The 17,606-nt window shown below is 39.7% G+C and overlaps 1 protein-coding gene across 4 annotated transcripts in view; it reads right to left on the minus strand.

Moving 5' to 3' along the window:
* Positions 1-17,606, minus strand: part of col15a1b (collagen, type XV, alpha 1b) — a 52,400-nt gene that overhangs the window by 9,899 nt on the left and 24,895 nt on the right. For 2 of the 4 annotated variants that reach the window (XM_085804138.1, XM_085804135.1), the window contains 24 exons: positions 17,222-17,431; positions 16,090-16,242; positions 12,163-12,237; positions 11,404-11,502; positions 10,118-10,232; positions 8,874-8,914; positions 8,591-8,764; positions 8,456-8,482; positions 8,292-8,354; positions 8,095-8,172; positions 7,761-7,823; positions 7,532-7,681; positions 6,444-6,617; positions 4,167-4,220; positions 3,854-3,889; positions 3,597-3,734; positions 3,364-3,423; positions 3,242-3,277; positions 2,764-2,805; positions 2,557-2,619; positions 1,848-1,883; positions 1,460-1,543; positions 1,046-1,111; positions 661-696 (listed from right to left, as the gene is read on the minus strand). In XM_085804138.1, the coding sequence (XP_085660264.1) occupies positions 661-696; positions 1,046-1,111; positions 1,460-1,543; positions 1,848-1,883; positions 2,557-2,619; positions 2,764-2,805; positions 3,242-3,277; positions 3,364-3,423; positions 3,597-3,734; positions 3,854-3,889; positions 4,167-4,220; positions 6,444-6,617; positions 7,532-7,681; positions 7,761-7,823; positions 8,095-8,172; positions 8,292-8,354; positions 8,456-8,482; positions 8,591-8,764; positions 8,874-8,914; positions 10,118-10,232; positions 11,404-11,502; positions 12,163-12,237; positions 16,090-16,242; positions 17,222-17,431 (2,073 nt within the window). The remainder of the gene's footprint in view (positions 1-660; positions 697-1,045; positions 1,112-1,459; positions 1,544-1,847; positions 1,884-2,556; positions 2,620-2,763; positions 2,806-3,241; positions 3,278-3,363; positions 3,424-3,596; positions 3,735-3,853; positions 3,890-4,166; positions 4,221-6,443; positions 6,618-7,531; positions 7,682-7,760; positions 7,824-8,094; positions 8,173-8,291; positions 8,355-8,455; positions 8,483-8,590; positions 8,765-8,873; positions 8,915-10,117; positions 10,233-11,403; positions 11,503-12,162; positions 12,238-16,089; positions 16,243-17,221; positions 17,432-17,606) is intronic. The other 2 variants (XM_085804137.1, XM_085804136.1) reach the window with 1 other exon arrangement.

A 17,606-nucleotide genomic window follows, 5' to 3' on the forward strand; every position in this document is an offset into this window, starting at 1 on the left:
ATTTCATATCTTGGTGTGTTAAGCTGTGTTCACACCGGACCTTTTGTTGTAAGAACGACCTTTTGTTGTAAGAAAAACTTATTTTTGAGAAAACGGCCTGAAAGTTCCGCATTGTAAAATTCCATTAGAAATAGACATCTAAACACATGACTGATAACTGAACAACACAGCATGAAGTTATTCATATGAAATGAACAGAACTACACACATACAGTGTGTGTTTGAAGTACAGCTGTGCGAAAAAACTTTTGGCGAATTTATGAGGATTTTACGGACGACTAATTGTGTGTTATTGACGTTTTATTGCCACTAGTTTGAAAGAAGACATGTTTAGGAAGCAAAATATCACAAAATTGACCAAAAAAAGGGAAAATGGCATTTTTGGGGGTGCTGTCTCACCTTAAAAATAGCAAAACTAAAGTTTAAGGAAGAAATTAAGTCAGCTCAGGACGACTCATTAATCCACAATACATCAGTGGCAAAAATGTAACAGTAGTTCTGCTACCCCAATGACAGCAAAGACAAAATATAAAACACAATTGTTACATTGCTTTCGGACAGTTTCAGCGTCATTGTTCTGTCAGTAAAATACCCATGTACACACTAAATGTCCTTAGATACACATGCTCAACATAAAGTCATGTAGCAATGGGGTCTTACAGGAAATCCAGCTCGGCCAGGCCAGCCCTCAGGGCCCTGCAACATACAGACAAACATGCAACACACACGCACAAACACACACACAGTCATATGGACACATGCATGCCAAGTACACATACAAGCAAAAGCAGTCCAGCTGGATTAATCATCATCTCTATTACAGCCAAAAAACACATCACACTCGTCTCAACTCATCACATCATCAAGCTGTGCAAATGCAATGCAAAGATTACAGTACAGTATCATGTCGTGAGGGAGAGGATGCAGCGTCACACATTAAAAGACTTCTTGTTCTATAGTAAAATAAATGTCAGCCTGTTTATGAAACAGTAAGTAAGTCCATCACCTTATTAGAAGCTGTTTGCATTTGAGAATTTCTACGTACCATGGGGCCTGGTGGTCCTCTGATCTCAGACAAGTTGAAAATACCCTCAGAAACATTGAGGAGCAGCTGTAGACCAAACATACACTGAGTAAGTTGCAGTGCTGTTAGCAGGAAATCAAACCACAATCCATGATCAAATGCAGACTATACTACTGTATACATTCAGATACTGTATTTACCATGATGGTTGAGCACAAACACCATTATACACCAATCACAGACTATGGGTCTCCATCGATAATATGAAAATGAATACTATCCAATTAATGTTAGTGCTTCTTTTCCCTACGGCAGACAAATCTACCAACTTTTCAGTTGTTGAATTAGCAAATCATTTTTCAAAACCCAAATTTGGTTGTTAAACATCGTCATAATGTCTTTTTTTTTTGTATGTGTGCATGTGCATGTACATACTTCCTGCAGATTTACAACAGCTCCAGGAGGTCCAACAGGACCAGGTGGTCCTGGGACACTGTGTCCATCAGCACCTCGCTCACCCTACAGGACAGAACACATAGAATGGTGTCAGTTGTTATCTGTTTTCTTATTTCTTACTTAAGCTATACTGTAGGTAGCTTCTTATTGTTTTCTGTTTTTTATGGTATGTCTGTCCGTCTGTAATGGATGGAAATTAGCTTTGAGCTAAATCTGTCATATTTACATGAGGTCATGTAAATTGTTCATTAATGTGCATTGTCCTCGTCAAATAAACAATAAATGAAATGAAATGAAAAGAAATTACAGATGATATAAAACCCTGTAACATAATGTGCACACATCATAGTTTGTGCAGCAATCATACCTTGGGTCCTGGACTGCCTTTCTCTCCTTTGGCCCCCTGTTTGTACAGCAAAGAGAAATAACCATCTTAATCCACATTTAAATAATTACATTATGATCACACTAACCTGTCATTGTGGTCATTTCAATAGGTTGCTCTTCACTGAAGTCTGATGAAAAACATGGCTACTGTGCAACTACAGTGCTGTGCTTGAAAATTGCTAAGGAAACTTCTACAATTTCAAGAATGGCACACGTAGGCCATGACATCATTAGCTAACACTAACTTTAGATACCCACAAACCTGTTTCACACTTTCCTCAAGCATGAAATCAGCTACCTATAAGAAGATTTAATGCTGCTAACATGAGATGAAATTCTAAGAGGCAATGTTTACCTGTGTTTGTATGTTTTGTGCTAAGCTAATGCTAATTGTAGGTATCTAATGTGATTGCACAGAAAGGAAACTGTACATACTGCTAAGACAGCAAATAAGCTAATTTCCCAAAATGCTCGATCAGCATGAGATGAACGTATTTACAGAATTTTGAAATAAACTCTCTTACAGCGATCAATGGCCATCATTGGTATAATCGTTGGTGCAGATTTCCACATCAGTCCCCATCATCAGTTTGTGTTATACATTTGGTTAACATTGAAAAGACTTTAAAGAAAACCACATTTATGAATCAAGACCACCCAAACACCTTGTGTAAATTGTTGCTACCTACCCTAGCACCTGGTAGTCCAGCAGGACCCTGGAGACCCTCTGTTCCTGGGTCACCTGGTTCACCCTGCAATCAGACACAGCAGAAGGAGAGGTAGCTCCAGTTTGTGCCATACACCATGGTGCAAAAAAAATGAGAGAAGATCATACAATCTGACTCATACTTGATGACAAAAAAGTCCAAAGCTGTGCAATTTGAGAAGGAACTCACCTTGACAGAAAGTCCTGGGGTTCCTGGGACTCCATCGTCACCCTACACACATGAGAGAGTATCTAAAGCCACCGAACTGGAGCTGGTAAAGAAACTTACTACATCTGCAACATACAGGTGCATGTCAATAAGTCAGAATATGATGGAGGCAGCTGGTAGTGTAAATACTGAACCAGGTTCAGGAAACCATAGCAGGTGTTTGGAGTTAATCAGTTGATTAGAGTGTGACATCATTAGGTTACAATAGTAAACTTTTTCATGATTGAATGAATTTGGTCTTTTCGTGAAATGTAAGCCATAATCACTATAATTAAAAGAAATAAAAACATGAAATATTTCAGTCTGTGTGTAATGAATCTATATGATATACGAGTTTTACTATTTGAATTGAATTATTGGAATAAATAAACTTTTCCATGCTATTCTAATTTATTGAGATGCACCCTTAGCTATAGATAAATATATACATTTTGATTACCTTGGATCCTTGTGAGCCAGGTTGGCCAGGGGGACCCTGAAAAAAATAAAATAAGATATTGCATATGTGCTGAATTTGTTCTATAAACATGCACAAACACACAAACACACACTTGCACTGACCTGTGGGCCTTTGACACCAGCTCCAATGAGCATGTCACTCTTCCCAGATCCCTCCATATCCTGAAAACAAAAACACATGTTTTCATTTTGATGATAGACATCAAAATGAAAATCTTGGGGCCCTGTGTGTTGAGGGTGATGTTATGCTTTGCTCCTTTCCTTTCTAAATTAAGTTACTGTTTCTATCTCAGCCTAATCAAAGTTAGTCTGTAGTTAGTCTGAAATAGTGTTACCTCTACAAAGAATTTGGGTCCTGCAGGTCCGGGGGGTCCTGGGGGTCCTGGGGGACCTGCTGAACCCCTCTTCCCCGGAGGGCCACTGGGTCCTTGGGGGCCTGGAATCCCTGCTGTGCCCAGAGATCCACATTCACCCTACAGACATGAGAGAAATGTGAAACTCCTATTAACAAAAGCTGGTGCTACACCGTTTTTGAGGACAAAATAACAATATATGTGAGCAAATTTTTTTCTTTTTTTTCTCTTTACTTTACCTTTGGTCCAGGTTGGCCAGGTAACCCTTGTTCACCCTGAAGATGTCAAGACAGAAAATAGAAAAAGGATTACCCCTGGAGTGAGTAGTCTACTGCAATGGTGGAAACCAGGATAATATTAGGTCTATGTTGTTATCCATACATGTCCGACATGGACACAAAGAAAATCAAATGTGTATATTATATAGAATACTATATTACTGATTGTTATTAGCATTGTGTATCATCAAAATTCACATATTTTGGCTCAAAGAGCATATGGTTCCACAGCTGAGCTCCCAGGACCGGACACAGTCCACCGTAATGAGTCTACCTTCTCTCCCACAGCTCCTGGTTCACCGGGCGCTCCATCTCTTCCTGCTGAACCCTGGGCATGCACATACAAGGCACAAGTAGGCACAGACAAATAGAACAGACAGACAAATAGAACAGACAACGGGTCAGTGTATGGACAAACAGTGCAGCTGGATGCTCAGGTTGTTCACTGGCCAGTGCTGAACCCAAAAGTAACAGCTTGTCAGTCTAAAGGAATACTCAGATCTCTGAGAATCTGGCTCATGAGTCAGCTTCCTGAAGTGGCGAGCTCATCCACGCTGCTCTATTGAGCGCTGTCTTTTTGCAGCTTTGTAGGCAAGTTTCTCATTGTTTCTCATCACTTAACAAGAAAATTGACATTATGTATTCCTTTAACAGAGCAGTAAGAGACCAAAGTACAACAATGCTTCTGGTAACATTGTATAGCTGAGGCCTCAGTTTTCAGTAACAGCCTCACATCCAAGGCACACTGAAGAATGATGATACTGGTTCAGTCTATTAAGCTATCAAATTCTTTTCCAATCTGAATATAATACAACATTGCAATTTTGTCCTGCCCTGTCTCATTGCTCATTCCCAAAACTTTATCTAAAAGGCAGATTTCAATAATGTTTGCATACTGTGATGAAAACTATATGGCTTTCCTCGAAAGATGCTCAACAAGCAGCAGCTTCCACAGCTAAAAACAAGACAAAAAAAGTGTCAAAAGGTTTGAAGATAGAGGAGATAAGTTTGATAAAACATGGGACTCCACTACTGAATTACCTTAAAAATGTGAGCCCATAGACACTGGCTATTATACAAAACCTCACAGTGCAAACGAGTGTATGATTTTTGTATATGTCTACAAACTTAATTTATTTTCTCTGCTCTCATATGTTTTCTGTCTATAGTAGATACTCATCTTATAATGACCATGAAATATTGTTCTGATGCTAAATGTGCTGTGTTCTACATGTTATGTGTTTTCTTTTTCTTTTCTTCTCTTTTTTCTACATACAGTATTTTCTTTCTCTCACTTTTTTTTTCTCTCTCATGTTTTTATTTTTTCTATATTGAAAATCAATATTATTTAAAAATAAAAAGTGTCAAAAGTTCCTTGAATGGCCACTAGAGGGTGGCTCCCATTAACTCCAATGTTATAACGGCAGAAATAAACATGGTAACAGCCCAGTGCAAAGACACTTCCTCCTTTGAAACCATTATGGGTGATGATATGGAGAGTTTGTCCATCTTTATATATTTTAGCCTATGAAAGGATTATGTTGTTTGTTTTGTCCATCACTTAGGTGTTATGAGATCATTGGTAATTCTTGTAATCATTCTTTGGAGTTTTTCCTCAGTGGATGTGAGGGTCTAGGGGCAGAGGATGTTGTTATGATGCTGTGTAAAGCCCTTTGAGACAACCTGTTTGTAAAAACAGGCTATACAAATAAACTTGCTTTGCCTAATCATATCAAAATTGGAAACACATTAATGTTCTGTTCTAGGATTGCTGTTGTACACAATATCTGAGCCCATCAGTGTGCCTTGGTGGAAAGCAGCCAATATATAAAAAAGAAAAAAAAAAGAAAAAAGAAAATACAACAGTCCAACTCAAAAGGCAGATTTGTTCCTTGACCATGTTGTTGGATGAAAGAGGTGCACAGCAGCTTGTACAGCCAGTTTGTGGTCAGTTCTTTTCAGTTCAGTCATTTCATCATGTGCAGTGAAACTTCATGCTGAGATGTTTCATTTGGTAATGACAACAGTTGAACTGAAAGTTGATGAACCAAAACTAATTGACAAAGTTCAAAGCAGGTCACTTGTGAGCAGCAATTTTGGACTTTGGGGGGATTATAAAAGAGCAAAGAGGACACACACACACACACACACACACACACACACACACACACAGACACAGATAGACACACACAGACACACACATGTACGCACATACACCACTTCGATCATCCAGGTGGAGAGTGGAGAGTTTTAGTTTAGTCAGCTATAGCAGCCAGCCAGCCAGCAGTTAAGACAACGTGGTAAGAGATAATGTACAGTCGTTTGTCTGAGCATTGGGGCAGTGAGCTAAAGTGAGCCAGCTTCAGCTCATTGTAATCATTGTTTTAGCAAACATGAAAGCACAACTGACACAAATAAAATACTCATTGTCTCATTTGTCACATTTAATCTTGTTCAATAGACGGCTCAAGCTGCCTCAATGCACTGACCTCTGACTGCACTTCTGCCTTTTTCTTGTTTGCCGGTTTACAAGCAAACCACAACAGTATACCTCGCCTGAACCCCAAGCAGACCCGAAGTCAAGCCCAGACCCAGACGCAAAGCTGGATTCAGAGCTGAACCCAGAACTGAACCCAGAGCCGAGGTCTGAGCCGAGGTCAGAGGACGTTCCTGAGCTCAAACCTGACCCATCGGGCCCAGAACCACTAAATACATCCTCAAACATCTGAAACAGAGTGGAGAGGAGGAGGAGGAGGAGGAGGAGACGGTGGGAGGGGGAGTGGATGATGAAGAATATAGGAACAAGATGTGGGCAGAGTAAAGATCGATGAGGGTACAAATTAGAGGGATATAGAGGTTGAGGATAATTTACAGTGGGGTGGAGAGAGAGAATAAAAGACAGACTAGTCATTGGCCATGAAACATAAATACTGATCACTACAGTTTGACATAAGAAGGAACACAGACTACACCACATCAGGATACAAGCATATACAACTATATGCTTGAAATAAGACAGACAATACACAATGAAAATGGAGACAAAAATAAACTGACACAATGTTATTGTCTTATGAAATTCTTATAGAGTAATACAACACTGAGACTTCTAAATGCAAACTTGCAGCAACTTTTATTTGATCATCGGCATTTCTATGTCTTCAGTCTGTGTCGTAATTTTAACACCACTCAGATTCATAATAGTGTGAAAGTCTAAATTCCTCTGAACCTCATTCTGCTTGATAAATCAGCAGTGATTTGGTGTTATAACATTTGAGGAAATGAGAGGGATGTGTGATCTGATGAGGTCATGATTCATGAGGCCCCATAAATATCTAATGTAGAATTATTGGTATTAGTATTCAGGGTCGACAGCTGCCACACATGCATTATCATCAGGGTGGATTATTTTTGAAGGAGCATTTTAAGCATTACTAGATTTTAAAATAGTGAACTTAATACAATCTGTTTTTACTGTTTTTATATACACAGCTAAATCATATAGCAATATTTTGACTTTCCCTAGCCCTAAATATGTACAGTGAAAATATAAATCCACATTTGCAGGTCTTATCTTTTTATTTGTATCAACATTTACTGAAAGTTGAATACTCTATGTCTTGCTACTGGATAACTTACGGGTATTCCAGGTTTTCCCGCGGGCCCGTTGCTTCCCGGGGCACCAGGTGGTCCTGCCTGACCAGGAGAAAGGCCTTCAGCTGTGCCAGATGATAAACCGGGTCCGGCGGGACCGGGAGGACCTGGAGGTCCTGGTGGACCAGGAGGACCCTGGAAGAATGTTATTTATTTACACTCTGGATATTCAAATATCAGACAATTTCATCGACCTCATTGATCTTGGTCTTACTCTGATGAGCTCAGTGTCACTGTCTAGGTCATCAAACCCAGAACCCAGGGCGTCTGGTCCATACTACAACACAAACACGTTAGTAAATGCTTCATGTTGTCTGTAAATGTCTCTCAGCTACATTTATTGACTGTGATTGTGATTGTGTTTTGTATCTCCTGGACCTCCTTTTGCCATGACGACACACAGAGTCACACACAGTCATTGTGAAAACAACATGGATGGTAAAAAGGCAGGTTGAGATCATGAGTGCATGTTATGGATCAAAAAAGAAAAAGAATAGAAATAATAATGAATATAATAAAGTAGTAGAACCATGAACAGTGTTACTCACAGGTACACTACGTGATCTGGGGGGTCCAGGAGGCCCAGGGAGGCCAGGAGGTCCTGGGGAACCAATTCCTGGATCTCCCTGTTAAGATTTTAAAAAGAAAAAAACCCCACTACATTTGATATCACACTATAAAAGTTAAGTGAATCCTTATTGAAGAAACATTAGTATTAGTCATAAAGTCAGAGCTTTAGTTGTACCTTCTCTCCTTTGGCTCCAGCTTCTCCAGCCACACCTTGAAATCCTTGAGATCCTCTCTGACCCTAAAGATCAAAATACAGTTTAGTATTCATCACACACATTACACATGAAATAAAACAACAACAGAGAGAGGAAAACAACTAAAGAGAAAAACAGAACTCACCGGATCTCCTTTATCACCCCTGGTTCCCTGTGGAGAGAAAATAGTGAGTGACACAAAAAGAGCTGTGCAGGATTTAGGGACTCAAGAAACACCAAAGCATCCTCATACTCTTACAGCACCCTGACACTCACACACCTTCTGTCCATCTCTCCCTGGAAGGCCAGGGAACCCAGGGGTCCCTGGTTGCCCCTGTGGCCCCCTCGGTCCAGGCTGAGCCTGCCCAGGTCGAGGGGTAGGTCCTGGGGGGCCGGGTGGGCCGGCTGGTCCAGGTTCTCCACGGTCTCCTTTTAACCCAGGCCTGACATGACCCTGGGAATTAAAATACGACTTTCATAAACTACTACATAAAGGGGAAGACAACATGCTGCTGTGTCCAGTATCAACAACAAAGACAGAGAGGAGGCACAGCTGAACTTACATGTCCTGATCTCTCTCCTGCCTCCTCTGTTCGGTGTGGCCCTGGAAACAGCATCATGACATCATGAACATAGTCTTGTGACGTAACCACAGTCATACTGTAGTTAGCAGGGTTAGGGTTAGAACTTTCTCACTGGGGAGTGAGACACAGAAACAGTCAAGAGTATTTTTTAAAGTCTTAACTATCAGACATTTGCAGTCCTTTATTGAATAATCCAAATGCATATACATATACATTGTATACTGTATATGTCCCAGTCTGCATCCACTGAGAATAGTCTGTGCATACTAACTTCCACACCAAGTGCTCAAGCTGTAAAGACGGACAGTTGCACCTTGAGGTGGACGAACAGTCCATGCCTTTACTTGAAAAGTTTACCACCTTCTCTGCGTAAACAGTGTCACAGCTCTTGTCAATCAGATTTATTTGTCTTTTTAATATTTCATTATGCCGTTACTTACTAAGCAAAACTTTATTTTGGGGCCCTGTAGTATTGATCATTTACACACCTACTACAAACTTATTTCATTTTTCTAATCTGTCGTTACGAATCATCATACTAGCCTGGTATGTTTTTATCCATCTATTTGTTTTTTTATTTGAAATTATACTAAATTCAGCTAAAAGTGCAGCCTGGGGTTGATTTACACTTAATATTCAAAGTGATACTAAGTGGGATACTGAATGTCATATGGGCCTACAACTAGAAGTAACAAAATAGACCAAAGACAATGCATTTCCTGTAAACAGGAATACTATACTATTTTTGGTTTAAAAAAAAGCTGCAAGAGCAATATGCAACAACAATTCGAAGTGCAACGACAACAGTTATGGGTTTTTGTATTTACGCAGAATTTCTTTAGGTGTCAACAGAAGGTACCCTAGCTTTAAGAAGTGAATTGCTCTTTGGGGCCCTCTGGTGGTCACGGGGCCCTAAGCAGGTGCTTAGTTTGCTTATGCCTTGAGCCGGCATTTTGTTGCTTTGTTGCCTACATCAGCAGCGGTAATAGGGGAATGCTGAGCTTTATTTATTATATTTCACGGTTGTGCTTTTCATATTTTAGTCACTGTTTAACTGGCTTTAAATATCACTTTTTATAATATTGATGATGCAGATCTTAACTATAATCTCATGTTAGCAATAATGTTGATTATGCAGCAAAATCCCTATTAATCACCTTGTTGACAGGTTCAGGTCACAACATCACAGAGTAAATGGACAAAGTGCATAGATCGATTCTGACCTCTGATCAGCATTTCTTCACTGGACTCTGTTGGCGTCATGTGACCAGAGTACTCGTCAATCTCCACCTCCGGAACGTCAGTGGGCGGAGCTCTAACAGGAGCGCTGTCCTCTTCCTGCAGGCGATAGAAAAAGATAAGTCGGATCATTTGATCAGTATGACACAAACTGGTACTGTCTGTACAATGTTCATTTATTCAGTTCTTTACATGAGGGATGGTATGTGTATGGTACAGTATGTATCAAACTGACTGTCTGTCCTGAGTTGATCCAAAATATGCATCCTGTAGGTTGTCAAATGTCAGCTGCTGATTCATGCTGTGCCCTCAATATTCATACCAAAATTAAAAATATACACACTTTAACTGGAGGTATTTTCTCACAGAGAGGTTTTGGAAACAGGTTGCTGGTGAGTTTTGACGGAAACATAACCAATGGACTATCAGAGCTGTAGTACCTTAGTATCAGAGATGAAACAGATGAAGCAACATAATTCAGTTAAGGTGTTATTGTACCAAATACAGTATATTTCATGGAAACTGGGAATCCTTATTTCATAAAAATATGTCTTGAAGATAATATCAAATAGTATTAGATTGTCAGAGAAGGGTCTGCTGAAGATGATGATAATGAAGGTAACAGTCATTCAGTGTTTGAAGAACAGTTTATTTTGAAGCTTCAAAGTCAGTGTTGATTATGGGATGTTTGGGGTCAGACTGACTTTGAGGTTGTGGGAGGATGAAAAATCGAAACAGGAACAGAGTAAAAAGAGTGTCCTGATGATAAGATGGGGGGTTTGCATCAAATATGCAAACACACATGCAGACATATGCATGTATTTGGCCTATCCAAGGCAAGGCAATTTTATTTGTATAGCCCATTTTTACTAACAGTTTGTCTCAAAGTGTTTTTACATAGGATCATAACAACATCCTCTGCCCTATAGACCCTCACATCGACTGAGGAAACACTCCCAGGAAAACACTGGGAATAATGTGGAGAAACCTCAGGGAGAGCAACAGAGGAGGGATCCCTCACTCAGGACGAACAGACGTGCAATAGATGTTGTTACAGACAAGAAAACAGTTTAGAACACAGAATATGCAAAAACATGGAAATGGTTAACAAGAGCTGATGAAGGCAGCTTCTGGTGGGAGGAAAGGCAGGAGGCAACAGCTTCTGAAGAAACCATCATTTTAACAAACTCCTATTATGCTGTTCAAACTTCCCATGTATACAAAGTATAGTAAAGTAGTTATAGTAAAGATTATAATCGGCCCAGCCTACCTGTTCTGCCCTGTTTTTCTTCTCCTGTGTGTTCTTCATGACTTCCTCCTCTGTCTCTCTGTCATCCAGAGCATCGTCTCCACTGGCATATCCTGAGGCCTTCATTAAAATATCACATCATGTGTTTGGTTTAGAAAACAAGCTCACAATAAAAAAAAATGCTGTCAACCACCTAAGATGTAGGAGTCCACAAACTAAGTAGTTACATTAACTAACTAACTAACCACTTATTGAAATCCCAAATTAATGTTTATAACAATGGATCACATTGACGATCAGATGCTGGATAAACCTATAGCTCTAGTTTGTAATGTAACATACTCAGAAATACTTGAAAAAAATACCAGTAGCCTATACTAATTGTAGGAACTTTAATTACATAAATGCAGTAACACAATTTCTGTTTTTCATATGAATGTCTTGTCTAGTTAAGCCAGAGGACGAGTTATCCCACATAACTTCTGCTGTTCACCAATTTAGTCTTTTAAACAAATAGGGGGTGCTGTTGACTGGTTTACATGCACATTCCATGTGTAGTTTCTTTGAGTGATCCTACGAGCTTCCAGTGTTTTACTCAGCCTGCTCATGGCATCAGTGAAATCAGTGGACCAATTAATACATCAAGTTCTGGAGGTGTGAGACATGTCAATCAAATCTAATTGTGTTGAAATACCAGCTATTAAATCCATATAACATTATGCTAGTAGAACAGGATCTACTGGCCAAGTGTGTGTGTGTCTGTGTCTGTGTGTGCCTTACATATGGATCATCATCTTCACACTGCTCCTCAGCTGCTCTGGGATCATCTTTTATCACCAGCTGCTGGATGGAGCCCTGGAAAAAACAGAGTGGCAGACAAACATTAAAAATTGTACCAGTCAAGTTCAACACTTACAGACTGTGTGACCTGGATTGAAATGATGGAGTTAATGGAAGTGAGCTAATGTTTCATCTTAATCTTTGCGTTCACATGAACTTTTGGAAGGTTATACAGTCTTAACAAGTGTCATGACTGTTGCTCATATTAGATTTGTGTCCACAACATTTATATCATGAACACAGTGATATGTAAGAAAAAACATGTCAATTCATTCTAATTATCAAATGATATGATCATAGTAAATCTGCAGATTGTAGCTATAATTATTTTTTTGCCTGAGGAAGCAAATAGCCTACAAATACACAGTACTCAGACACACTGCATAGTAATGATAGCTCTGGTTTATATGGGAACTTGAACGCTAGGTCAACATTCATTTTTACAACACTCACATTCAACAAACACATGATGATTAAAAAGGGCCCCATACCACAAGTGATGTCATTTGAAGACAAAAACACCAAGGACAAACACATACACACACACACACACACACACACACACACACACACACACACACACACACAGTGACCCAGATATTTCAGACTGAACCTGACTGCTGCTGAACATGCACATATTCAGTGGCCATGCTTCAGATAACCCGTTCAAAAAGTCAGGCCACACAGAACAAAGCAAACTGAAGTGGGAATGACTGCGTCTAGTCGCCATGCCAACATGTGACTAGCAGATTAGATTTATCTTGTGTTAGCACAGAGTGAATTGAGCTAACTCTCATTAAGTCCAGTCTTTACTTTACAATTTCTAATATTAAGTATGTGTCCTGCTGTGAGGCTTGGACAACCATTTTTCACAAATAACAAATTTCTTTAAAGGGGTAGTTCAACATTTTGGCAAATTGGCCCATTGCCATATAATGCCTATAGTTTTAGGAGTAGGTTCGTTACCTTTAATTGTCGGTGCAAGCTATTTTTTAGAACAGTGGAGCAGAGCCGCAAGCTGCTCAGAGCTACGCTATGGAGGCTCATGGGATTTCTTGGTTTCCCTCATCAAACTCATCAAATACACAATCAACACAACAACTTCAAAACACTCTGGTGGACAAGTTGTGACCTGCACATTCACCACGCTATGAGATAATAACAGAACGTTATGAGACGGAGTTGTTTTAGAGGTAAATTCATGCAAAACCGCTGATGCGGGTTCCCGTCTGGGGCAGTTTTTCAGCAAGCAGTCTCTGCATTTGCCTCGAAAACAACTCTGTCTCGTAACGTTACGTTATTATCTCATAGCGTGGTGAATGTGCAGGTCACAACTTGTCCATGAAAGCATTTTGGAGTTGTTGGATTGTGTATTTGATGAGTTTGATGAGTGAAACCAAGAAATCCCACTAGACTCTGCTCCGCCATTCTAAAAAACAGCTTGCACTGACAATCAAAGGTAATGAACCTACTCCTAAAACTATAGGGGTTATGGCGATGGGCCAATTTGCCAAAAATGTTGAACTATCCCTTTAAATGACAAATGTTTCTCCACATTCAAGTTTAACCCTAAAAGCCTACACTTGACACACTTAGCAGCAAAGGCCCTTGATCTGACCACAACTGAGCCCTGACCACATGCCAGCCTTGTTTACACTTGCCACTGACTTACTCCTCCATCCTCTCCTCCCTTCCGTGTGTCAGCCTTCTCTCTTCCTACTTCACTTCTCTGTATTCTTTCCAGTTACAGTAATTCAGATTACTGTAACTCTTTGTATGCTGGCCTGGGGCAGTCATCCTTTTTTTCGTCTTTTAACAGGAAAAAGAAAAAGAGACCATATCACACCAGTGTTGGCCTCATTACACTGGCTTCTCGTCAGATTTAGGATTGATTTTAAGATTTTATTGTTTGTTTTTAAGATCTTAAATGGCCTAGTCATAAAAGGTTGCAAAAATAGGGTGCTATTAATGTGACCTTTTAAGCCTTCAAATCCTTCAAATCTTCAAATCAGCTTCTCCTGGAGGTCCCTAGATCAAAATACAAAAGTAAAGGTGACAGAGCTTTTGCAGTGGCAGCACCCAGGCTCTGGATACGGAAGCCCTAAAGGGCCAAGTCCGTATAAATTTTTTTATTATCGTTTTCTCGTGATAACGACTTATTATTTCGTTATCTCGAGATAACAAAGTCTGTTTTCTCGTGATAACGAATTAATTTATTTCGTTATCTCGAGATAACAAAGACCGTTTTCTCGTGATAATGAAATAATCATAGAATGTGTGGTTGACATGGTTGCCTAGCAACATGTTTCCCCGGTGCAATCGCTTCTGCTTACAGGGAAGTAGCAGCTGGTTAGCCGCTGTATGTTCGTAGCAGGGGGCTACTACGTATTAACTGACTCGCCGCTCTGTGTGTGTGTCGCGGTGATAATTTAACCGTGAAAAGTAGGCTACAACACACACAACATAACGTTACAGCCGCAGTGTTGTGAGTGAATCATGTCGGGACAACCAGGTTTCATGAATCCGTTTCACAGACCCCGGTGCTTGGCCGCCGCCGCCGCCACTGCTCTAGTGGCGGCCGGGCACCGGGGTCTGTGAAGCGGATTCATGAAGCCTGGTTGTCCCGACATGATTCACTCACAACACTGCGGCTGTAACGTTATGTTGTGTGTGTTGTAGCCTACTTTTCGGCTACTGTATGCTGTTGTGGAACTGTTTATTTGTGTATGTGTGTGGAACTGGAATCTGAATGTGTTTGATATTATGTGTCTGATATGCTGATATTGTACAGCACTTTGGTCAACAATGGTTGTTTTTAAACGTGCTATGTAAATAAACTTGACCTTGAACTTCCTTCTTCCTTCGTCTCTTTCTCTGATCTTCTGAGTTTCATACTTAAAATCTGTAACGGGCCAGCACAGGAATTAACCAGAGGTGGTCATGACATGTCGACCCTGTTTGGACTCAGCTCTTCAGATCCAGTCTGTTAGAGATGGAGTAGTCTGAGAAAGCCAGGATCGCATAATGTTTTCCCCAAAATAATCTAATGCAATTACTGTCTTGATACTCTCACCAGGAACTCTATTAGGAGCAGCCTAATACTGGGAACGATCTCCCTTTGCACTCAGAACAAATCTTTGTCTACTGGATTCCACAAGATGTTGGAAACTTTGAGATTTTGATCTTTGCAGGTCGGATCCAGACAGAACAGCTGTAACTGACTGGACTGAAGCGCCTGATCTATATCTGTGTGACTGGCACCACTGTGCTCAAAAAGTATGTGAATATTACATCTACGCTGCCCAGAGAAAATAGTTTTGGTGGTTTCACTTCAGCAAGACTCTCACATCTCTCTATTATGAAATAGGGACAGGATACATGTGAGCATAGCTTAGCTTCAAAAGTGTTACTGTTGGACAGCTCATTGTATTTTTGTCTTTCTGTCTGAACCATACATGAAGAAAATGCTGGTTTTCCCTGGATGAAAATTCTGAATACTGTTGTCTTGGTAAAAGCGACTACACTTAAAGAAGATATTGTGCTTGTTACATAGCAGACTGAAAGAACACAAAAAAATGCAGAGAGAAGAAAGTATTCAACATGCAAACTGTCTCAGCGGGCTGCATGCTGGGAAGTTTCCACTGGAGATAGAGAGGAAATAATATTTCAACTCATTCTTTCACATGGCCATGAGAAGCCAGACGAGACCACACACACCTACACTTACACACACACACAAACAATCTGACGTAATCCTCGGGCCAACAAGTGAAGCTCATTCTCATTGCAACTTGACAACAAGAAAATGCCATGAAATAAACAAACGTCCACGGACACATCCACAAAATACAGATGTTATTCACTCACCTCAAACTTGTCGAGCCCCGTGCTTCCTGCGTTGGCCACGAAGATGCCTGAATTGTGAGAAAAAGTGAGTCTCTCCGACCTCCGGTGGAAAGTAGCTCTCTCTGCCTCCCCACAATCCATGTAGAGACGGACCTCATCATGCTCCACCACCACCTGACACACAGAGCAAATACACCCTTTAGAAAAGTGTATTCCTTCTTGTAAATCTTAAATGATACTGTCTATTTAATGTCTTTATCATTATTTTTCAAGACTGTACTTTAAAACTGTGAATTTATATGCATTTATAAAACATTGTAAATAAGATATATTGATTTGCATTGTAAACTTTTGAAACCATAGTAACACTTTATTTGACGCCTATCTCTATAACGCATTATAACCATACTTATGAGTTATAATGGAGTTATAGCACTGTATAACTATAGGTATAAACACTTATAAATTATCATAATGCTTTATAACAATAATCATAACACACTATAAAACATTTTTAGAAGGTCAGTATACGATATAATTGTTAGTAACTCGCTGACAATGCCCACATCGATAATGCATTATAAATATAGTTATAATGTGTTATAATTGGCTTATAAGCGTGCATAACTATCATTATAAACACTCATAAATTAGCATAACGCATCATAGAGCATTTTATAATGGTTTATAAGGTCAAGTATTATAATATAGATTTATAATGCTCTATAATGTGTTAGGCTTATTGTTATAGTTATAGTGTTTATAAGCCAATTATAACACATTATAACTATATTTATAATGCATTATTGATGTGCGCATTGTCAACGAGTTACTAACAATTATACTGTTTTTTTAATACTGACCTTATAGTCAGTATGATACTGACCTTATAGTCAGTATGATAAAATGCTTTATAGTGTGTTATGATTATTGTTATAAAGCATTATGATCATTTATGAGTGTTTATACCTATAGTTATACAGTGCTATAACTGCATTATAACTCATTAGAAGTATGGTTATAATGCGTTATAGAGATAGGCGTCAAGTAAAGTGTTAAGTTAACAAAAGAATATTTAAACTTAATTCAAACTTAATGTACAAACTGAAAGTATAATTTGTATTTTTCCCATTGTGTCATGTGTGAGGCTCACTGTGAACCGTGTCCACTGGTCGGTCATATCTGGGACACTGAAGGCTGCAGCTTTGTGGCTATGGGAGGCATCCTCACTGTCGGTGTAGTACAATAAGATGCTCTGGAGGCCCCCGCGCACTGGGGTGAGGGCCAAACCCAGCTCCACCACCTTCTGACCAGCATCTGTGAATGCGAAGAGTATGCCTCCTCTTGGGCTGGCTGGACGCACCTGGAGTAATGACAAAACAGAAGACGTTGGTCACTAAAACTCAATCCACTTATCACATGATTTACAGCAGTTACAGTGCAAGACAATACTATACACAGAAGTCCAAATAGATAGAAAATAATACAGTCCTTTATGTATATTTTGCCATAAATGTCATGAGGGAGCTTCAGATTGT

Source organism: Trachurus japonicus, chromosome 17 (assembly GCF_045865225.1).
Source record: "Trachurus japonicus isolate A0001 chromosome 17, Traja_1.0".
Taxonomy (NCBI): domain Eukaryota; kingdom Metazoa; phylum Chordata; class Actinopteri; order Carangiformes; family Carangidae; genus Trachurus; species Trachurus japonicus.